Raw genomic sequence first — 25,179 nt, forward strand, 5'->3', positions numbered from 1 at the left:
TTAGAGTTAGTGGAGAGGGAGGGGGAAGAGAGAGAAATATCAATATGAGAGACACATCAATTGATTGCACCCTAACTGGGGTTGGGATCAAACCTGCAACCCCCAGTTACATGCCCTTGACTGGGAAGCAAATCCGTGATCCTTCAGTGCATGGGCTGACGCTCTAACCGCTGAGCACACAGTCCAGGGCACATTTAAAATATTTTTTTTTTAACGCATATTCCAAACTGACCCCTACAAGCCTGTACCAATTTAAGTCCCTCACTGTTTGGCTACAAGTGGTCAATTTCTCCACTCTCTCTCTAACATTGGTATACTAGATCCTTATACTTTTGTTAAAGCTTTGCCAATTTTGGTGGGAAATATTATCTAGTAGTTGATCAATCAGATGAATCCCTGTAACATATGGAGCATATTCACAAAGTTCTTGAGAATTTTATGCCAGCAGGAACACTGTCAACTGGGCTGAAAGGAAACAGAAAGAGCACAAAATGAAAGAGTGCTATTCAACACCCCAATTGTACAGACAGGAAAACAGGCTGATAAAACACGCAGCTGTAAACACATGCTACCTTTCATGAAAAAGGATGATTCAGAGGGCAGAGTATTGAGTCGCAGAGGACTATTTTCAGGCCTTGAAATGTAATGAAGTTTGGATTTCAAAATTGCTTGGAATTGATAACAATTTTTTCCCATTTCTCCCTTTTGAATGGGAATGTCTCTCTTAGACTATAGTGTTAGGAGCACAGGACTTTGTTGTTGTTTTTATACAGGTCCACAATTTGTGTCCCAGGATGGATCACACTGAGAACCTCACCCATACACCTAATTTAGAGGATTTAAATGAGATTCGAGACTTTTGATGTTTAGATGAGATTTTTATACATGGTACAGGAATGTTACTCTAACAAATATCTAAAAAATATGGAAATGACTTTGGAATTGGGTAGCAAGCAGAGACTGGAAAGAATTTTGAGAGCATGATAGAAAATTAAGCAGAGGTTGCCTTGAATAGACTGTTGGTAGAAAAATGGACAACAACAATTTGGCAGTTGAAGGCTCAGAAAAAAATGAGAGAAAATGTTATTGGAAAGTGGAGGAAAGGGGACCCTTGTTATACGTATAGCAGCAGAAAACTTAGCAGAACTGTGTCCCGAGTTATTTGGATTCTGGGCTTTTTGGGCTGATCTTTTAGTTATCTTTTTCTTTCTTTATTTTCATTTGTTGTTCTATTCCTTCAGAGATTTCAACTTTATCTTCTAATCCTTCTCTAAATGTTTCCTTTCTGCTACCACTAAAAAAATTTAAATTGAATAAATTTGACATACAGTATATAAATTTAAGGTGCACAATGTATTTCTTTGTTACTTTTATATATTGTTGCCATTGTAGTGATATTTATCACATTACATTATTGTTATTTATATTAATCATACTGTTTCATGGCTCATTTGCTTACTACTTGTTCCAAGATTGTACCATTAAACATCAATATTATACCCCTCTCTGCTATCATTGTTTTTAAGTTTTATTGAGATACTAGAGGCCCAGTGCACGAATTTGTGCACTAGTGGGGTCCCTCGGCCTGGCCTGTGGGATCAGGCTGAAACCAGCTCTCTAACATCCCCTGAGGGGTCCCAGATTGTGAGAGGGCGCAGGCCAGGCTGAGGGACCCCACTGGTGCACAATCGGGGCCTGGGAGGGATGTGGGAAGTTGGCCAGCAGGGGAGGGACCACAGGAGGGCTCCAGGGCGTGTCTGGCCCATCTCGCTTAGTCCCAATTGGCCGGACCCAGCAGCAAGGTAACCTACCAGTTGGAGCATCTGCCCCCTGGTGGTCAGTGCACAACATAGTAAGCGGTTGAGCAGCCTTAGCATATCATTAGCATATTAAGCTTAGATTGGTTGAACTGCTGACTGGTTGAGTGCACACTTAGCATATTAGGCTTTTATTATTTAGGATAATTCACACATCATATAATTTGTTTATAGATGCAGTAGCCTGTCATCTCTCTCAAGGTCTAAATGTTATAGGTTTTGTATTTTCCTTAAATTTTCTCCTTCTATTTCCCTTTGTTTCTTCCAAGTTCATTTTTTTTGTTCTCTATTTTACATTTGAGAGATTTTCCTTAAATATTTGGTCCTATTTAAATAGTACCTGTTCCTATTTTAAGGGAAAATGCTAAAAAGCTGATTATAAGCTCTCTATGCACATATAGGGCTGGTTGACTACTGGATTTTATTTGGGACCTCCAGATGTTTTTATCTTTAGCTCTTGCCCATTGCCTGGTCCATTTCTTAAGGGGAAAAAAAATCTCCTGTTCTCAGAACTGTTAGCCTGACTGTCTGCATTCTAGGAGTTAAGTTATTAAGAGGGCCAGGGGGTCTCACAATCCCTCTCTTCAGAACTATAACCTCACCCTTAGGTCATCCTGGTGTCCCTAAGTCTAGACTTTTTAGGATGAACGGTCACAGGAAGGGCTTGGGAGATGATCTGGCAGTTCAGAAACTTTAAATTTAGACTTTTCTGTTTTAAGTACACGTGCACCTGTATTTTCAGGAATACCTGGTATTCTAATCCCTGTGCATTTCTAGACAAAAAATGGCCTTCTTAAGGTCTTCATCCAATACTATCTTTGAAGCTAGTGTCCATTTTCTAGCTTTCAAATTTTAATTGCCATTATCTCCTCTTCCACTGTTTTTGTGTTTTTACATTTTTTTGTAGGCAGGGAATGCTTCTGTGTTTATGTCTTTTGTTTTGTTTAAAAAACAAACACACACACTTTCCATCATTTTAGAGGTGTTTTGGGAAGAAGCTGCAATAAGCATTTGAGTACAATCTGCCACGTTTAAGTGAAAGCCCTATATTGCTGCTTTATCTTTTTGTACTTATCCTTGTATGAGTGTTTAGTTCTGGTATTTAATACAATAACAGGATGTGTGAGATCTATATTGTCACTGATTAAGAAACTTCCTGTATGGCTTAAAGACAGAGAGGGCAAACTGATACAACCACTATCCTACTTTCTGCTGTTTAGCTGTTTAATATTCATAAAGTAAACTGACATAGGACAGTCTGAAGCAGACCACAGTTATTTCTCTGGCTAGAAATAACTAGTTACAATAACCCTCAGAGCACACTGCTTCTATAGCCTTTCCTACTCAGTCCTTCTAATGCTGACTTCACATTCTATGGCAAAGCAACATTCCTTACCTACTTCCAGTCACATTGTTGAGAAATATAGTCTCTCAGTTAGTGCAAAAAACAGAGTTATTAATAGGGATGTTTAAGTAGTAGGGCTCCCTTTTCTCTAGACATGAAATAGGTACAGTGCTAGGAAAGGTCCATAAGTCTTCATAGATTATTAAGTCACTGGAAATAGTTCCTGGTAGCTAAGGATCAATTTAGGGCAAAGACCAGTAGACTTTAAAATGTTAGTACTACCCGTTCTCTAGAATGTACCATCAAATAATGGCTTCACATATCATTGTTAATCCACCAAGGAAGGCAGGTGCCATAAATTCTTGCCCCTCTGCTCTTTAAATTCAAGGCCTTACAGCAGTGGTTCCCAGACTTAGGTTTGCATCAGAACCACCTACAGGACTTATTAAAAGATAGACTGCTGGATGCTGCCCTCAGTTTCTGAATTGGCAGATCTGGAGTGGGACCCGAGAGTCTGCATTTCTGACAAGTTCTCAGATGATGCTGTTGATGCTTGCCTAGAGGCTACACTCTGTAAACTGTGTTAGAATAATTTAAGGAGTAGCTATCATTAACATTTTGCTGATCAGTTATTTCGAGCCAGACGGCTACTTTTCTTTTAGGAGTTTTGGCAACCCACGGTTCTCCCTTATTGTTCCACAGACCAGTGTTTTGTTCTTCAATAATAGTTCAGCTGTGGATACTTGATGTAGTAATTATCTTGGCAAATATGATGCCAAGAACCAAGAAAAGGCTGTAAGATGGATAACAGAATCTGTTGTAACTTTTTGCTTTCACCTGTATATATTTCAAAGTTGCAAAAATAGCCACTCTCACTTTCATAAAGCATCCTTACTAAAATTCCATAAAATTTTTTTTTTTTTGTCGGATTGTACGTCTTGAATCTGATGCATCCTCTCCATGGAATCATTGCTTCATCGAGTGGTAACTGCTGTTTGGTGTATATATAAAGACTTAAATTTCGAGATAAAGTGATCAAAAAGAGGTCTGACTTTGTAAAGATGGTCTGTGGTGCATGTTGTTTGTGAATTATTGTTTAGATGGAAGAATGTAAATAGTTGCTCGAACCTCTTTCCAGTCACCATTTTTTGGAAATATGGGTGATTTAAGTAAAGGATCGGTTGGCCAGTAATCTCTCCATTCTAGCTTCTTCGTTAGTCCCATCAATATAATTAAACCAAGAAACATCTTTATGTCCATATAAGTAATGTCATTCCATGGTGAAGTTGTAGCAGAGGTTTTGTGGTATTTTCCCATTTGATAATGGTATAAATTGGTTTGAGAAATAATGAAATAGAAAAAAATCCTTATCAAAAAATAAATTGGTTACGTCACTTATACTTTGTAGGTCTTCAAATTTAACAGTTACACTTGAAATATTTGTATAATCCTCCAAGGCTGGTAAAATGTCTTTTTCTGCCCATTTTTCTTTAGAATCACTTTCACGTTCAGGTACTAAGCATCACATTTCTCTTTTGCCTTTGTGATGGTCTAATGTCAGACTCATTACTATCTTCCGACAAAGTACTATCTTCCAAAGTCACCTGGCCAAACAAAGTGTCTGCATATAAATCATTCAAACGTTCTTCTCTGCCGTGACACATCTTTTTAAAAACTTTTGCCATAATAAAAGGATGGAAAGAATTAGAGGTATTGCTCCTCATGTCTCTGGAAATACAGACTGACAAGTTGAGAAAAAGACACTTGGTTAACTTGTGACTGGTCAGCAATGTTCAGACACAGAAACACAAATATACTGAGGACTGTTCAGCACGGGGTTAATTTTGTATTGCCAGGAAAAGTGCCAACTAAATAAAAAAATTCTATCTAAAACTTTGTCAGTAGAAATAACATGGTGGTCCCAAACTTCATACCCCCTATAGCATCGGCATTTTCTGTTTCCTCTTTCACTGATTTCCATTTTGATCTTCATTCTTTTCTCTATTTCATGTTTGATTTGCTCTTTGTTTTCTAACTTCTTGAGGTGGAAACAGATTTTGTATTTTTATTAGATTTGTATCTAATATATGTACTTACAGCTATAAACTCTACTAAGAACTGCTTTAGCTATAACCCATACATTTTAGTGTTCTCATTTTCATTCAGTTCAAGATTTTTAAAATTGCCTTGTGATATCTTCTTTGATCCATGGCTTAGAAAGGTACTGCCTAATTTCCAAATATTTGGGGATTTTCCAGATTTTTTTCTGTTGCTGATTTCTAATCTAATCCCACTGTTTCTAGAGAACAAACTTCATGTGATTTCAATCTTTTTATATTTTCTGAAACTTTGTTTTTATGACCTAGCATATGGTGTATCCTAAATAACGGTCTATGCTGCTCGACAAGAATGTGTATACTACAATCATTGAATATAGTATTTTACACATGTCAATTAGGTCTAGCTGGTTAATAGTCCTTGTCTTAGCTCAGACTGCTATAAAAAAATCCACCATATACTGAGTGACTGAAACAACAAACATTCATTTCTCACAGATCTGGAGGTTGGGAAGTCTAAAGTCAAGGTGCCAGTAGATTTGGTATCTGGTAAGAACTCACTTTCTGGTTCATAGACAGCTGTCTCTTCCTTTTTATCCCCTTATACTAGCACTAATCCCATCATGGTGACTACATGCAAACCTAATTACCTCCCACATCTCCAAATAATTTAACACTGGGGATTAGGCTATAACATGAATTTTTTTTTTTGTGTGTGTGGGGGGGGGGGTGGGTGTTGGGGCTGAACACAAACATTCAGTCTATAACAATGTTATTCAATATTCTATATTATTGCTGATTTTTGGTCTAGTTGGTCTATTAATTGCTGATAAAGGAGTACTGAGACTATAATTGTTGAACTATTTCTCTTTTCAAGTATGTCACTTTTGCATCATGCCTTTTTAGGATCCACTGTTAAATGTATATATATTTATTAATATTGTATATTCCCATAGTCTTGATCCTTTTAACATTAGAAAATATTCCTCTTAATCTCTAGTAATATTTTTCCTCTTAAAGTCTATTTGTCTGATATTAACATAGCCACTTCAATTCACTATGGTTACTATTTTTCATGGTATATTTTCCCCCTCCTTTTCCTTTCAACCTATTTATCCCTTTGAATCTAAAATTATTCTTTTTTGTAAAATAATATTTTTATTGATTTCAGAGAGGAAGGGAGAGGGAGAAAGAGATAGCAACATCAATGATGAGAAAGAATCATTGATGGGCTGCCTCCTGCATGTCCCCTACTGGGGAACGAACCTGAAACCTGGGCATGTGCCCTGACTGGGAATCGAACAGGGACCTTCTGGCTCACAGGTTGGTGCAACCTCTGAGCCACACTGGCTGGGCTAAAATGATTCTCTTATAGACAGTATATAGTTGATTCACTTTTTAAATTCAGTCTGATAATCTATGCATTATGATTAGCATGGTTAGCCTATTCACAATGTGTAAGGTAATTATTGATATGACTGAATTCATGCCCGCCATTCTGCTTTTTGTTTTAATATGTTTTATTGTTCCTCTTTTCCTCCTTTACTGCTTTCATTTGTATTAAGCAAACATTTTTGGAGTATCATTTTTAATTCCTGTGTTAACTTCTTTTGGTAATTTTTTCAAGTAGCATTACAATATGCATCTTTAATTTATCACCATCTACTTCAAGTTAATACTGGCTTAATTTCATTAAATAATGCAACTTTGATCCAATATAGCTCAGTTTTTTTTGTGCTGTTACTGTCATATACATTAAGTCTTCACTTAGCAATTGATATCAACTTTAAGCAAAATGATGCATAACAGCCCTAGCTGGTTTGGCTCAGTGGATAGAGCATCAGCCTGTGGACCAAAGGGTCCCGGGTTCGATTCCGGTCAAGTGCACGTACCTTGGTTGCAGGCTCCTCCCCGGCCCGGGGCCCTGGTTGGGGCTCATGCAGGAGGCAACCAATCGATGTGTTTCCCTCACATCAATGTTTCTCTCTGTCTTTCCCTCTCTCTTCCACTCTCCCTAAAAATCAACGGAAAAATATTCTCAGGTGAGGATTAACAACAAAATGATGCATAACAAATTTTCACTATAGGCTAATTGATATAAACAAGAGTTAAGTTTTTACTTCATCTCATCAACATTATAATGAAATAATATTGAACAAAATTTGTATTTGACGATCTGCTATAATTCTATAAATGTTATAAACATAGCAATAGTATTATAATAATTCCTTTAAACAACCTAATATTTTAAAAATAAAATAAGTAGAAAAATTGCAAACATGGTCTTTTATATTTACCCACATATTTATTTAGCATTTCCAATACTCCTCAGTACTTCTTATGGATTCTAGTTATCACCTGGTATCATTTTCTTTTGGCCCAAAGCTCCTCCTTTATTATTTCTGATAGGGAAGATCTGCCAGCAGTGGATTCTCTCAGTTTTTGTTTATCTGGGAATGTCTTATTGCAGCTTCATTTCTGAAGAATAGTTTTGCTGGATATAAATTTCTTGGTTCAGTTTTTTTCCCTTTCAGTACTTTGAGTATCATTCCACTGCTTTCTGCCCTCTACCATTGCTTATGAGCCATTACCATATTATTTATTATTTTTTACACGATGATTTGTTTTGCTCCTTTCAAGATTTTTCCTTTCAGCAGTTTGATTATGATATATCTGGATGTGGTTCTCTTTGTGTGTTCTTACTTGGTATTCTTGGAACTGTAGGTTAATGTTTACATCAAATTTGAGACATTTTCAGCCATTATGTATTCAAATACTTTTCTCCCCACTTCTTTCTCTCCTCTCCTCTGAGACTCCTAGTGTAAGTATAATAAGACACATGACATGAAGGGCTGCTCCTAAGTCTGCACAGCTAACAATCAATGAATGATTTAGGTGGTGATTGTACTAAAGTACCTCAAACCTGTAAGGATTCAACCTCTAATGATTTATCTGTATTCAGTCTAATATGTCTTATATATCTTTATGACAAGTGTGGCTTGGGGAATGCATTCAAAGTTGTAGCCAACTTTCAAGTATCACTTGCATTTTGCTTTTCATCCAGTTCTCATATTTCCCTTGCACATGCATCGTTTTCCAATTATCTAAGCCTGTGTGGAGAACTTATCTCATCCCTTCTACAGCTAATTTTTTGGATATTCCTCAACCCCATTGTCATGTCGGACTAGTAAAACTGCAGGTTTACCCCATTCATTTTTGCACCTGTCACTTTTCGCTGACAAAAACAGAGACCCTCCTCACCACCCACCCCCCGACTCGCCAATTGCCATCCTAAATGAGTACATCCCCTCTGACAGCAAAGCTGCTGGATTTTGCAGTTAGCCCTATGCTGGTAAAATTATTATTCTCACCAACCAGGTTCCTTTCTCTTCTTTTTTGCATATGCCGTTGTTTATAAAAATTTGTTTAAATCAACTTAATTTATTTTTTTGCCTAAAAATTCTATGCTAAATAGTATAACTCTTAGAAAGTCATATATTCTAGGTACCTATGTGAACTTGAACTTTACCAGCAATGAAAAAATTTCTAATAAAAAGTTCGCACTGTCAAAATATTTCTAACTTATAACAAGTGACTCGAAGTAGTATTTTAGGTTGATACAATTAAAATTTAAAAAAATTTCTTCTAGTTACCAAGTTCAATCAAAATACCCTCTATTTATCTGGCCTAGAGTCTGTAGGAGAAGACCCATATTGCTGAATAATGGGGCTACAAAGCTGAAAATGCTTTCTAGCCCTAGCTGGGCCCCTTAGGTTTTTATCTACGAATAGTAAAAATCTCCCACACTTGTGAATTAATTGACTATGCTCCTGAAATATCAGGGTAATAGCTGTGTCACATGTAACTTCCAATCTTTTTCCTGTCTGATGACCAAATCGATATTGATAAAAACATTTCCATCTGCCCTGGCTGGTTTGGCTCACTGGATAGAGCGTCGGCCTGGGGACTGAGGGGTCCCAGGTTCGATTCCGGTCAAGGGCATGTACCTTGGTTGCGGGCACATCCCCAGTAGGGGGTGTGCAGGAGGCAGCTGATCGATGCTTCTCTCTCATTGATGTTTCTAACTCTCTATCCCTTTCCCTTCCTCTCTGTAAAAAATCAATAAAATATATTAAAAAAAAAGAAATTTCTATCTTACCATGTCTATTTTGAAAGTGTTAACACCCTGAGTCTTCATTTATTCAAACAGGACTCTACTCCACAGCTAATTATAAGGCAAGCTAGAAAAAAGTATATTTCTTGATATTTAATAAAATGAAAAGAAACTAACCTCTTTTTTCTTCTTCTCGTTTTAGTTTATCTTCCTCTATTTCCTTCGGTAATTTTTCCTTTTTCTCTTTCTCCACATCATTATGCAAATGTTTTGTAGTATAGCTGAGTGCCGGTGAAAGAAGAATCTCTCCATTTTTGCAGAGTTCATCACGAATTTTAATGAAAAACTGCTGAAGCTCTACCGCATCTTCATATATTTCAGAATCTGTCCTATAACAACATCAAGAATATCTATTGACACAACAAGCTGCTTCTTTTAAACACCCCAATTACATATTAAATTCTACTGAATGCTTCTTTAATGTCAATAATTGATATAATGGTACTTCTGCACAGTTCTAAGAAGGTTATCTCCTTAAAATTCGTTAGAACAGAATCTGATAAGTCATTTTTCCTTGGTAAGCCTCATGCCCACCAGTTTCCTTTTCATGAAGGCTTGCTCCTTGCACAGCTCATGTAAAAGGAAAGGCCTCGTACAGTTTTGGGGTAGAGGGGAAACATGGCATATCACCAGTTGATTTTGGCAACAGGAGGCTGCCAAAATAAAAAACTATACTAAGGTTCTATATCATGCACAACACTGACTTGCATCTAATCTTTGGATTAATTTTTACTTTCTCTTAATTGAGGAACCAACGCATTACATAAAGTGTTAACAAAAGATTTAGGCAATGTCTCTTTTCTTCTCTTTGGATTTGTATTATCATGGTTGCTTAGGCTGGCAGGACTCAGAGAATATTTGGCCTAAACTGTAAAGTCATGCGGGATCCTTTAATAGTTAAAGATCAATGTTCATTTTAATTTCCCAGAAATAACCACATAATTCTTGGGAACCATCAGAGGCAACACAATGAGAGATGGAAAAAATGATGTCATATTGAAAACTTTTAAAAGTCTTTAAATGAGAGGGCTAGGGAAAATAAGTTCAGAATTTGTACTGGTAGACATTTTACTACTATCTCAATTCACTGTGGTCTGAGGAAGGCTTAAATCTACATATATAAAAGCCCAGCGATGGAAACGGCAGAACGACGAGAAGGACTGGTGGCTATGACGTGCACGGCGGCAGCCAACCAGCCTGATCCAGGCCCTGATCGGCCCCCTCCCTGGCTGGCCTGGACCTTGACCGGCCCCCAACACCACAACTGGGGGCGAGGCCGGCCAACCAACTGCCCGTGGCCCCTCCCCACTGCCCAATGGGCCCCCATCAGGGTGAGCTGGCCAGACCCCACCTGTGCACAAATTCGTGCACCAGGCCTCTAGTATAACTATATTAAGTAAGAATACCAGAATCTGAAAAAAGTATTCACAAAGGTAACCACAGACAAAATCTTAGCAGCAGTTTTACAGACAGTCTTTCTGGTCAGGGGAGTGTGGCCTGCTGACACCCACTATCAGAGCACCAGCCTTTAGCAAAGGACCCCCCGACCCCCCAAATGCTTCTCTTCATCATAAAAGATGAAAATGCAAAAAAATCTAAAAATATTGCCAATAACAACCAAAATGGATGTTTCCAGAAAGGTTTTATAACTCTTTGCAGGTTTTAGAAATGCTAATATTTGTAGGAAAGCAATAAGAATAAAACTGGCCAACAAAAGAAACTCCTATAAAACTATTTTGATGCCTGTTTTCTGAATAGAAATATCTGAAGACTGTTCACTAGAAATTAAAAATCATTTTATAATAGTTTACAATTTTAAAAATAAAATTAAAACACTTTTGGTAATCAATGTCACAATGAAAAAAGGGGCAAATTTACAATTCCATCATGTCATGTGGTTTAGTAATGGATATTCCTTTTTGATGTTAATCCTCATCCGAGGATATTTTTCCATTGATTTTTTAGAGAGAGTGGAAGGGAGGGGGAGAGACAGACAGAAACATTGATGTGAGAGAGAGACTCGATTGGCTGCCTCCTGCACGAGCCCTGACGAGGGCCGGGGATTGAGCCTGCAACCCAGGTATGTGCCCTTGACCAGAATCAAACCTGAGATCCTTCAGTAAGCAGGCCAATAGTCTATCCACTGAGCCAAACTGACTAGGGCCGGATGTTTCCTTACAGAGCCTTTAAACATCGGACATATCCTTTCTGTTTTATTTAAACAAAATAATATAAAGAATCTATTAATCTAAGAGGCTAGGTATTCCCTGAATGTGCAAGACCAAAATCTCAAGATGGAAAAAGAAATAACTCTTATTACACATAATTGGTGGGTAATCCTTACAGATACGTCAGACATTCAGTAGAAGAATTCAGATTTAGGAGGCTCTTAGTGCTTCCCTTGTCCTTGTCCCCTTACCTGCAATGGAGTCAGAAGACTTAATCCTGGACTACTGCCAGCAGATTAGGAAAGCTAGAGGCCAACTGGCAGGAGTCAGCACTGTGCTATTACTGAATACTGCTGATAGACAAACTACTGTCACCCGAGTGCACTTTTCTATGCCTCACTGTTCAGATCCCTTCTACTTCAGGGTATGAAGTCCTAGATGATGTTGGGAACAGTGGTGGATAAAGATAAGTGTGAAGAAGTGTGAACATAAAAATCTACTGCATATGGACTTCATTAAATTCATGAACTTAATATTTCTGGAACATCTATCTTCATGACTGGCGATATAGTAAATAACGCCATGGTTTATCATCATTCACTAAACTGATGATACATCTCCATCTCAGCAGCATGGGTTATTCCCTCCCCTCCCATTTTATTTTGTTTCTATCACCATTTATCCACCGTATACCCTTTTCCACCTCCACTCACCCCAGCATAGGTGTTATATATACTAGAGGCCAGGGTGCACAAAAATTTGTGCACTCGGGGGGCGGGGGGGGGGGGTGGTGGTGAGGAGGAGGGTCCCCCAGCCTGGCCTGTGCCCTCTCACAGTCTGGGACCCCTTGGGAGAGAATGACCTGCTGGCTTAGGCCTGCTCCCAGGTGGCAGAGGGCACGTCCAATCCCTAGGTGCAGCCCCTGGTCAGGCTCAGAGCAGGGCCGATTGGGGAGTTGGGGCGCCGCCCCGTCATGCACAGAGCAGGGCGGATCGGGAGGTTGCGATGCCACCCTCAGTCATGCTCAGGGTAGGGCCGATTGGGGGGTTGGGGCATCGCCCCCTGTCACACTCAAGGCAGGGTCGATGGGGAGGTTGCGGCGCCACCCCCTGTCACGCACAGAGCAGGGCCGATCAGAGGGTTGGGGCACTGCCCCCTGTCACTCACAGAGCACGGCCAATCAAGGGGTTGGGGCGCTGCCCCGTCACTCACAGAGCAGGGCCGATCAGGGGGTTGGGGCGCTGCCCCGTCACTCACAGAGCAGGGCCCATCACGGGGGTTGGGGCTCCGTAACCTGTCACACACAGAGCAGGGCCGATCAGGGGGTTGGGGCGCTGCCTCATCACTCACAGAGTAGGGCTGATAGGGGAGTAGGGGCACCGCCCCGTCACACACAGAGCAGGGCGGATCAGGGGGTTGGGGCACTGCACCCTGTCACACTCAGGGGAGGGCCAATGGGGAGGTTATGGCTCTACCCTGTCACACACAGAGCAAGGCCCGTGGAGGGGGGTTGGGGCGCCACCCTCTATCACCCACAGAGCAGGGCCGATCAGGGGGTGGGGGCACCGCCACTGTCACACTCAGGGCAGGGCCGATGGAGAGGTTATGGCTCTACCCTGTCACAAACAGAGGAGGGCCCGTGGGGGGTTGGGGGTTGGGGCGCCGCACCCTGTCACACACAGAGCAGGGCTGATCAGGGGGTTGGCGCGCTGCACCCTGTCAAACACAGAGCTGCAGGGCAATCAGGGGGTTGGGGAGCTCCTCCCTATCAGACACAGGGCAGGGCTGATCAGGGGGTTGGGGCGCCTTCCCCTGTCAGGAACAGAGCAGGGTGGATAGGGAGGTTGTGGCCCCGCCCCCTGTCACTCACAGAGCCGCAGGGCGATCAGGGGGTTTGGGCACTGCCCCCGTCACGCTGATCCCGGTGCCGGGAGGCATATTACCCTTTTACTATATAGAATAGAGGCCTGGTGCATGGGTGGAGGCCGGCTGGTTTGCCCTGAAGGGTATCCTGGATCAGGGTGGGGGTCCCCACTGGGGTGCCTGGCCAGTCTGGGTGAGAGGCTGAGGGCTGTTTTCCGGCTGGCAAGTGACAAGCTCCCAACCGCTCCTTGTTTTCTTTTCTTTTTTTTATTCTGGGCCAGCTTTAGCTTTGAGGCCTCGATGCTGAAAACATCGATACAATGTTGCGGTCCGGCTGGCTTTCAGTCCGGCTGGTTTCTGGGGTTTTGTTTAGCTTCTTATTTGCAACATAGTACATAGTTGCTTAGAGTTGCAGCTGAGAGGCCGGCAAGTTAGGCGGGGAACGTTGGAGTCTGCAGTCACTGAAGCAAGCAAGCCTCCCTGCTCGCTTCAGTGCATGGCTGCAGGCCGCCATCTTGGCTGACAGTTAATTTGCATAAGGATATGCTGATTAGCCAATGGGAAGGGTAGCTAATTACCATGTTTCTCTTTTATTAGTGTAGATATATTTATTTCAGAGAGGAAGGGAGGAGAGATAGAAACATCAATCATGAGAATCACTGATTGGCTACCTCCTGCAAGCCCCCCACCGGGGTTTGAGTATGCAACCTGGGCATATGCCCTGACCAGGAATCAAACCGTGACCAGGTAAATCAAACTGGTTTACAGGTTGATGCTCAACCCAAGCCCCCGGGGCAGCATGGGTTTTTCTTAAGTACGATATTCATTCACAAAGATAAGAAGGGCTTTCCTCATGTTTTACAACAAAGCTCTGGGCATGAGAGTAAAACTGATCGCTATCTTATATAAATAAACCTTAGACTCTATCTCCTAGGCTTCAAAAGCAAGCATCAGTTATGTCAACAGGAGAATGAAAAAAACTCATTTCCTTGGGATACAAATCTGATTCTTAAAATAATCATGTTACCTATATAAGATAAATAAACTGCTAATAATCCAAGAGACAAATGTACTTTGAAAGACTCACAGAATTAACACCAAGTTTTTTTTATTCGTTTGTTTTTTTAAAAATATATTTGATTGATTTTTCACAGAGAGGAAGGGAGAGGGATAGAGAGTTAGAAACATCGATGAGAGAGAAACATCGGATCAGCTGCCTCCTGCAAACCTCCTACTGGGGGGATGTGTCCGCAACCAAGGTACATGCCCTTGGCCGGAATCGAACCTGGGACCCTTCAGTCTGCAGGCCGATGCTCTATCCACTGAGCCAAACCGGCCAGGGCTTAACAGCAAGTTTTAATAGGGATGTGGTGGAGAGTGACTTTAGACTTACAGACTATTTGAGAACAAGAACAGAAGTCAGAAGTCTAAACTCCATGAAAGCAGGGTTTGTCTGTTTTGTCCACTGGTGTATCCCATGCATTCAGATAATGCTCATAACTGATGGCCACTCAATAAACATTTGTTGAATAAAAATAATTGACAAACGCAGATTTGATTGCAAAGTGCATACACACACACACACACACACACACACACACACACACACACACACACACCCCTCACCCCAACCTTGGTCTTTCTCTTTATTTCTATTTCCTCTATGGAAGAATAAGGACCATTTCCTAAATGGGTCACTCCAGGGCTTCTCCAATCTGAACTCAACTCCACCTGTTCCTTGAACACACCATATTCCTTTCCTAATCCTATGCCATTACTCATACCATTTGTCATAAAAGAATCCCACCCATGCTTCCATTTTTCCTGATGCCTCAAGCCTTTTTAGAACTCTAGTGCAAAGTTCCTTACTTCATCATCTTTACTAAATATCAATTTGTTATATGTTGTCTCATGCCTGGAATTATTTTTCCCTAAGCATAGGTCCTATCACAATCGTCAGACTTCAAGTTCCTAGAGCATAGAACTGCTCAAGCCTTATCATCCATGGCTGTGCTCCATGACTGGTGACTCGGGGACTGTCTCAGTCCTATCCCTCTCCAATGGGTAACAAAACAAGCCACCACACTTACTAGTTATGTGGCTTTGGGCAACTTCTCTCTGTGCACTTCTTTTAAAAAAAAATGTTTTTATTGATTTTAGAGAGAAAGGAATGGAGAGGGATGGAGAGATAGAAACATCAATTGGCTGCCCGCAATCTGAGTATGTGCCCGGACCCAAGAATCAAACTGGTGACCTCTTGGTTCATGAGTCGACGCTCAACCACTGAACCACATGGGCCAGGCTGTGAATTTCTATTTCACATGCAAACTAGGAAGATTATCACCTACCTAGAATGGCTATTCTAGATTATCTAGAATTTATAGATTTACATAACGTGCTTATTACCATGGTGATTTACGAAGAACAGGTGCTAAACAGGAATAGCAAACATTACTATTAATTTTTCTTTCAAGATCCAAAAAAATGCAGGCTTCACAGACTCCGCAGATGGAATTACCCATCCCAACTGCCTAAAAGTCTAATTCTCAGTATGATAGACTGCAAGCTCTAAGAAGGGAGAGTCTGTATCTTTAACTTTTTATATTCCTCCAAGTGACTCCAAGAGCATAAAGAAGACACACTGTAATTGCTGAACTGAAATTGTTTTAACTGTCGAGCATACTATTGTTGTGTGGCAAAAATGTATGACAAATCAAAATTAAAAAGGAATTTAAGCTTGATGGAAATTTAAATTTGATTGCTTCTTTTAGAACAGTGGTCGGCAAACTGCCGCTCGCGAGCCACATGCGGCTCTTTGGCCCCTTGAGTGTGGCTCTTCCACAAAATACCGACTTCTGTGCATGGGCCACGAAGTTTCAATCGCACTGTACATGCGCGCCTGTACGTGGTATTTTGTGGAAGAGCCACACTCAAGGGGCCAAAGAGCCGCATGTGGCTCACAAGCCGCAGTTTGCTGACCACTGTTTTAGAACATTTAATGTCAGCAGAAGGCACTTAAAGGGAGAAATCTGAGATTAAAAAAAAAAAGTCCTGCCCTGGACAGTTTGGCTCAGTGGACAGAGTGTTGGCCTGCAGACCAAAGGGTCCTGGGTTTGATTCCAGTCAATAGCATCTACCTCAGTTGCAGGTTCCTTCCCGGCCTGGGCCCTGGTCAGGGCTCGTGCAGGAGGCAACCAATCAATGTTTCTCTCACAATGATATTTTTGTCTTTCCCTCTTTCTAAAAGTCAATGGAAAAATATCCTCTGGTGAGGATCAAGAAGAAAAAAGAGTCCTTTTAGGTACTTGAAATGGTGACCAAATTTAAATCAGTTTAATCTCAGATCAATACCTTAGAACAATTTTAACTTACTTAAAGTATGCTTGAATTGAAATAAAACTTCAAAAGAAAACCATACAACTATTTCTAATTATAAACTTTATCCTTTAAAAAAATATTTTGTGACCCAAACTGGTTCGGCTCAATGGATAGAGTGTCAGTCCATGGACTGAAGGGTCCCAGGTTCAATTCCAATTAAAAGCATGTACCTTGGATCCTGCGCGCACTGCTGGCATCGGAGCCCTGGGCTGGGAGCAATCGCGCGAATGGGAGTTTGTCCGCCTAGCACAGGCCCAGGGACCCTGTTTCTCAGGGCAGGAGGCAGCACCAAGCACCAGTGACTTGACTGTGTTTCTTATCACCTGCGCCTGAGATCCTGATTTCCTGTGCATTCATACTAAGAGCCAGTGAATCCAATTCCTGGTGCAAGGGCACACAGGGACCCTGATTCTCAAGGTGAGGTCACGCGAAGCAACAGAGACTCTGATACTGGACTCTTGGGGAACTCTGACTCCTGGCGCAAGCTAGGGGGCTCTGCTCTGGTTTTCAACACGCTCCAGGGGGCCTCTATTTCAGCACAGTGCAGCCAGGGTCCCTAATTCTAAGGGCACGTGCGAGGCCACATTGAGTGTTGGCAACACTGACACAGAGCGAGCCTGGTTCCCACCAACCAACAACAACCACACATCTTAGTGTCAGAGCTCTTCAGTGACACTAGGGTGGTGGGAGCCTCCCACTGCACACGGCCCAGGCCCACGCAACTCGACCTTTGAACCATCAGGAGATAATCAGAATGAAGAGACGACACAACACCCATAGGAAAGATAATGAGGAATCACCAAGAAAGGAAATTAATGAAGTTGAAGCGTGCAACATGACAGAAAAAGAATTCAGAATAATGGTTGTACAATTCATTCACCGGATGGATGAGAAAATCAACAACCTATGCAAGAATCAGGAAGAAATGAAAAGTGATACAGCTACAATCAAAAACACCATGGAAAGTTTCAACAGCAGACTAGAAGAAGCAGAAGACCGAATTAGTGAGTTAGAAGATAAGGCAGAGAAACAAGCTCAATCTGAACAGCAACTGGAGAAAAAAATTAAAAAACAGGAGGAGAGCCTAAGGGAGCTTCGGGACAACATGAAACGAAGTAACATACGCATAATAGGGCTGCAAGAAGGACAAGAAGAGCAGCAAGGATTAGGAAATCTATTTGAAGAAATAATGACAGAAAACTTCCCAGATATGGGGAAGAAAAAAGTTACACAAGTACAGAGAGTCCCAGGCAAGATGAACCCCAAAAGACCAACACCAAGACACGTCATAATAACGATGGCAAATGTACAAGACAAAGAGAGAATCTTAAAGGCTGCAAGAGAGAAACAGAGAATTACCTACAAAGGATCCCCCATCAGATTATCAAACGATTTCTCAACAGAAACACATCAGGCCAGAAAAGAATGGACGGAAATTTACAAAGTGATGCAAAGCAAAGGACTGAATCCAAGAATACTCTATCCAGCAAGGCTATCATTCAAAATTGAAGGGGAAATAAGAAGCTTCACAGACAAAAAAAGGCTAAGGGAGTTCATCACCACCAAGCCAGCAATGCAAGAAATGCTAAAGGGACTGGTGTAAAAAGAAGAAATAAAAAGCCCAGAAAGAAAGCAGCCACAAAAAAATAGAAATGGCTACAAACAAGTACCTTTCAATAATAACTTTAAATGTAAATGGACTAAATGGTCCAATCAAAAGACATCGAGTGGCTGAATGGATAAAAAAACATGACCATACATTTGCTGTCTACAAGAGACCCACCTCATTAGAAGGGACTCACACAGACTGAAAGTGAAGGGATGGAAAAATATCTTTCAGGCAAATGGAAATGAAAAAAAAGCTGGGGTAGCAATACTTATATCCGACAAAATAGACCTCAAAGTGAAGGCCATAACCAGAGATAAGGAAGGCCACTTCATAATACTAAAGGGATCAATACAACAAGAGGATATAACCCTGATAAACATATATGCACCCAATGCAGGAGCACCCACATACATAAGAAAACTCCTGGAAGGTATCAGGGGAGAGATCGACAACAATACAATCATAGTAGGGGACTTTAATACACCACTGACATCACTGGATAAATCCGCTAGACAAAAACTCAGCAAAGAAACAGCAATCCTAAATGACTCACTAGATCAGATGGTCTTAATTGACATCTTCAGAACACTTCACCCCAAAGCCATGGAATATACATTCTTCTCAGACCACGATGGCATAATGTTAGAAATAAACTACAATAAAAACAACCCAAAATACTCAAACACTTGGAAGCTGAATAGCATGTTATTAAATATTGATTGGGTTACCGATGACATCAAAGAAGAAATTAAAAACATCCTGGACACTAATGACAATGAAAACACAACAATCCAAAACCTTTGGGACACAATGAAAGCAGTCCTGAGAGGGAAGTTTATAGCTCTACAGGCCTATCTCAAAAAACAAGAAAAAATGGTAGTTAATCATCTAACTCTACAACTCAAAGAATTAGAAAGAGAGCAACAAGAAAACCCCAGAGTGAGCAGAAGAAAGGAGATAATAAAGATTAGAGCAGAAATCAATGAAATAGAGACCAAAAAAACAATACAGAAAATCAATGAAACCAAGAGCTGGTTCTTTGAAAGGATAAACAAGATTGACAAACCCCTAGCCAGGCTCACCAAGAAGCAAAAAGAGAGAGGTCCCAAATAAACCAAATCAGAAATGATAGAGGCGAAATAACAACAGACCCCACAGAAATACAAATGATTGTTAAACAATACTATGGACAGCTCTACTCCAACAAACTAGACAACCTGGAGGAAATGGACAAATTCCTAGAAAAATACAACATTCCAAAACTCAATCAGGAAGAATCTAAAAATCTCAATAGGCCAATAACTATGGAAGAAATTGAAGCAGTTATCAAAAAGCTTCCAGCAAACAAAAGCCCAGGACCAGACGGCTTCTCAGGGGAGTTTTACCAAACTTTCAAGGAAGAACTAAAGCCTATCCTCCTCAGATTACTACAAAAAGTTCAAGAGGATGGAACACTTCCAAACACATTCTATGAAGCTAGCATCACCCTAATACCAAAACCAGGTAAAGACAACACAATGAAAGAGAATTACAGGCCAATATCCCTCATGAACATAGATGGCAAAATCCTCAACAAAATCTTAGCAAATCGGATCCAGCAGTACATCAGAAGGATCATACACCATGACCAAGTAGGATTTATCCCAGGGATGCAAGGATGGTACAACATCCGTAAATCAATAAACGTGACACATCACATAAACAAATTGAAAGAAAAAACCACATGGTCATATATCAATTGATGCAGAAAAAGCATTCGACAAAATCCAACACCCATTTTTGATAAAAACTCTCAGCAAGGTGGGAATAGAAGGATCATACCTCAACATAATAAGAGCCATATATGACAGGCCCACAGCCAACATCATACTCAATGGACAAAAACTAACACCATTTCCCCTAAGAACAGGAACAAGACAGGGATGCCCACTCTCACCACTCCTGTTCAACATAGTCCTGGAAGTATTAGCCATTGCAATTAGACAAGAAGAAGAAATAAAAGGCATCCAAATTGGAAAAGAGGAAGTAAAATTGTCCTTATTTGCAGACGACATGATATTATACATACAAAACCCTAGAGACTCCATCAAAAAACTACTAGACTTAATACATGAATTTGGCAATGTAGCAGGATACAAAATTAACCCCAAGAAATCCAAGGCATTTCTATACACCAATAGTGAACTTTCAGAAAGAGAGATTATAAAAACAATCCCATTTACCATCGCACCAAAAAAATTAAGATACCTTGGAATAAACTTAACTAAAGAGGTAAAAGACCTCTACTCAGAAAACTACAGGACGTTGAAAAAAGAGATAGAGGAAGACATAAAGAGATGGAAGAACATACCATGTTCTTGGATTGGCAGAATCAACATCATTAAAATGTCCATACTACCCAAAGCAATCTATAAATTCAACGCACTTCCCATTAAAATACCAATGGCCTTCTTCAAAGATCTAGAACGAACTCTCCAAAAATTCATCTGGAATAAAAAAAGACCCCGAATAGCTGCAGCGATCCTGAGAAAAAACAAAGTAGGTGGGATCTCAATGCCAGATATCAAGCTGTATTACAAAGCCACTGTTCTTAAAACTGCCTGGTACTGACACAAGAACAGACATATAGATCAGTGGACTAGAATATAGAGTCCAGAAATTAGCCCGAACCAATATGCTCAATTAATTTTTGACAAAGGAGGCATGAACATACAATGGAGCCAAGATAGTCTCTTCAATAAATGGTGTTGGGAAAATTGGACAGATATATGCAAGAAAATGAAACTAGACCACCAACTTACACCATACACAAGAATAAACTCAAAATGGATAAAGAACTTAAATGTACGACAGGAAACCATAAAAATTCTAGAAGAATACAAAGGCAACAAAATCTCAGACATATGCCAAAGCAATTTCTTCACTGATACAGCTCCTAGGGCAGTTGAAACTAAAGAGAAAATGAACAAATGGGACTACATCAAAATAAAAAGCTTCTGCACAGCAAAAGAAACCATCAACAAAACAACAAGAAAACCCACTTCGTGGGAAAACGTATTTGCCAACGTCATATCTGATAAGGGCCTTATCTCCAAAATTTATAGGGAACTCATACAACTTAACAAAAAGAAGTTAAACAATCCAATAAAAAAATGGGCAAAGGATCTAAATAGACACTTTTCAAAAGAGGACATTCAGAAAGCCAAGAGACATATGAAAACATGCTCAAAGTCACTAATCATCCGAGAGATGCAAATCAAAACAACAATGAGGTACCATCTCACACCTGTCAGAATGGCCATCATCAACAAATCAACAAATGACAAGTGCTGGAGAGGATGTGGAGAAAAAGGAACACTTGTGCACTGCTGGTGGGAATGCAGACTGGTGCAGCCACTGTGGAGAACAGTATGGAGTTTCCTCAAAAAATTGGAAATGGAACTCCCATTTGACCCTGTGATCCCACTTCTAGGAATATATCCCAAGAAACCAGAAACACCAATCAGAAAGGATATATGCACCCCTATGTTCATAGCAGCACAATTCACCATAGCTAAGATCTGGAAACAGCCTAAGTGCCCATCAGTAGATGAATGGATTAGAAAACTGTGGTACATCTACACGATGGAATACTATGCTGCTATAAAAAAGAAGGAACTCTTACCATTTGCAACAGCATGTATGGAACTGGAGAGCATTATGCTAAGTGAAACATGCCAGTCAATGAAGGAAAAATACCACATGATCTCACTCATTCATGGATAATAAAGACCATTATAAACTTTTGAACAATAATAGATACAGAGGCAGAGCTGCCTCAAACTGATTGTCAAAGTGCAGTGGGAAGGCCAGGGAGGGGTGGGGGACAGGAGGGAGGGGAGCAAGAGATCAACCGAAGGACTTGTATGCATCCATATAAGCATAACTAATGGACATAAGACACTGGGGGGTAAGGGAGGGCAGGGGTTTGTCAAGGGCGGGGGGGGAAAAAAAAAAACAAAACATGTACCTTGGTTGCAGGTTCGATTCCCGACCCTGGTCAGGGTGCATGCAGAAAGCAACCAATCGATGTCTCTCTCTCACATTGATGTTTCTCTCTGTCTCTCCCCCTTCCTTCCACTCTCTCTCTCTTAAAAATTTGTGAAAGGCTGTATTTTAAGTTTTGCTTTTCAACAGATCTCTAATTTTGTCTTATTCCTTCTTCTCATCAGTCCTAATCTAGATGCTCTCTCTCTAGAAGTTCTGGCTAATTAGAATTCAAAATAGCAGTCCACCAACTGTAATCATGCACCTAAGCTGAAACAGTACATCAAAGCAAAATTCTTCTGTTTTACAATAAATATCACAGTTTATATATATATATATTAAAAAAAAGAAGAAGTGGTTTTGAAAACATACCGATTCATCCTTCTTGCCCTTTCTAATACTTCAAACATATGCTCTTGAAATAAATCAAGCCGCCGGTAGCGATTATTTTCAACATTCTTCCTAATTATGTCAAAAGTAAGAGGAGGTTTGTTTGGAAAGCTGGGATCCACAGCAGGAATTTCTGCTAAGGAGTCACTGTAGCATCTTCCCTCATCATCCTGGTGACTCATGACTGACACAAAAAGATTGTGGATAAGTTCTTGAATCAGCAAGGTAACATTTGGAACATGAGAGTCCTCATCTCCCTCCAGGTCTCTCCGAGTTTCAAGCAGGACTTTGTGTAGGACAAGGGCATCTTTGTAGATCAAAGACTCAGGCTCATTGTATGTACAGGCATTGTTAAACATCATAACAAAGTCCTCAACCATGGAGTCTATATCTTGGTATTTGTTGGCCATCATATGACTTCGAATTTTTTCCATGTCCATTGGCTTTTTAATGGTCAGGTAGTAGTCAGGCAGCTCAGATCTGGAGGGAAGTCTCAGAAATATGGCACTGAGGCGGCGACCCCTCTTATCAGTATAGTTCTTTACAGCTTCATATACTTCATTTAGTTTCTGCTGCATTGGTGTCATGTATTTTGATTTTTTAGGAGAAACACCACTCTTCCTACCTGAAAAAAGAGTTAATGTTAAATGGATAAAATGAAATAAATGAACCTAAATTTGTACAGAGTTGGTAGAAAGGGACTATTCCAAGTGATTTGTAAAACATAGTAATTAGCGTATCTCTAGTGAAATATATTCTATTGCAAAGAAAGAACTGGGAAAAATTTATACTGTTTCAATAATCATGTTTTTGGTTGGAGGGTAAATACTGTTATGTGAATATGGGAGAACAAAGAAAATGAGTAGTTATGTGGCATTCTAATTCCATCACTAGTGGAATCCTTAAGAACTGAGAGTTTTATCATGAGTGAAAAAGAGATAGATGTTAAAACAGGACACTAAATAAAAACCTTATAGCTTTATATCTCAATTGAGAGTAATAGTATGAACTTAAAAAGATGTATTTCATCTTTAAATATAAAACACACACACACACCCCTTTCCTACATTTGTCCAATGAAAATCCTAGAGACAATGACCAACCCAGTAGCAGTATAGTATATCCCTATATAGTTTTGACTTCTTACCATGGCCATGTCAAAAGAACATAGCAGCCAGCCTGGGACAACATGAGCATCAATAAGGACAATAACTAAATGGGTTAAAATTCAGCAATATGTTTAAATCTAGTAGTTCTTAATGATACATAAAAATCCTACATAATAAAAGGCTAATATGCAAATCGACTGAATGGCAGAATGACTGGTTGCTATGACGCACACTGACCACCAGGGGGCAGGTGTTCAATGTAGGAGCTGCCCCTTGGTCAGTGTGCTCCCACAGCGGGAGTGCCGCTCAGCCAGAAGCCGGGCTCATGGCTGGTGAGTGCAGCGGCAGTGGCAGGAGCCTCTCATGCTTCTGTGGCAGTGCTAAGGATATCTGACTGATGGCTTAGGACAGGGAGCGGGCCTAAGCCATCAGTGAGACATCCCCCGAGGTCTCCCAGACTGTGAGATGGTGCAGGCTGGGCTGAGGGACCCCCCCTACCCGAATGCACAAATTTCGTGCACTGGGCCTCTAGCAAACAAATAACCAGGTAAATGTTGGAGATGTCAGTAAACCAATGCAGTATTCTGAAAACTGGTAAATAAAAGGGGAAGGGAGGAAAATCTAGCTTTTATCCTTTCAAAAAACAAAAACAACCAAAAACCGTACCACCAGGCAATCCAATATTGAATGAGGAAAAATTTCTCTATGTACGTATTCCAGCTAGTGTGTAAGAAATGTTAACATAAAATTATCACTACTTTTACATCTCTTTAATGAATCAATAGCTGAGCATCAGTAGCTGTTAACATAATGGAGAGAAACAACCAGATATCATATGCCACCTGATGGAAGATAATATATCACCTCTGAAGTTGGACTTTGTGACAAAGGGAGGGGATGAGGATCAAATATAAATTTGATCAAATCTCTGGCTCCAATTATAGGAAATACAAAGGCCAAAAGAGCATGGCAAAGGAATGCGATTAGCAAAACCCAGACTGTGGGAAACTATAGTACAAACCTACGTTTTTCAACAACTGTGAAGGAAAAAATAAAAAGAGAGGTGGAGGGGAATTTACAAATTAAAAGAAGCACCATTAAAATGCAATGTGTGTTTTGTTGATGGTTTCTTTTGCTGTGCAGAAGTTTAAGGAACAAGAAAGCCCACTGCATGGGAGAACATATTTGCCAATGCTATATCCTGACCTGAAGAAACCAACTGTAAAAATACATTTGTGAGACA

General features: G+C 40.4%; 1 protein-coding gene across 14 annotated transcripts in view; it reads right to left on the minus strand.

Moving 5' to 3' along the window:
* The window catches only part of PBRM1 (polybromo 1), a 131,163-nt gene that overhangs the window by 45,305 nt on the left and 60,679 nt on the right, over positions 1-25,179 (minus strand). For all 14 annotated transcript variants that reach the window (XM_070390714.1, XM_070390725.1, XM_070390726.1 and 11 more), the window contains 2 exons: positions 22,810-23,452; positions 9,511-9,722 (listed from right to left, as the gene is read on the minus strand). In XM_070390714.1, coding sequence (XP_070246815.1) covers positions 9,511-9,722; positions 22,810-23,452 — 855 coding nt within the window. The remainder of the gene's footprint in view (positions 1-9,510; positions 9,723-22,809; positions 23,453-25,179) is intronic.

This window comes from Myotis yumanensis, unplaced genomic scaffold, assembly GCF_028538775.1.
Source record: "Myotis yumanensis isolate MYYU_CA2020_CCGP unplaced genomic scaffold, mMyoYum1.0.hap1 SCAF_14, whole genome shotgun sequence".
Classification (NCBI taxonomy): Eukaryota; Metazoa; Chordata; class Mammalia; order Chiroptera; family Vespertilionidae; genus Myotis; species Myotis yumanensis.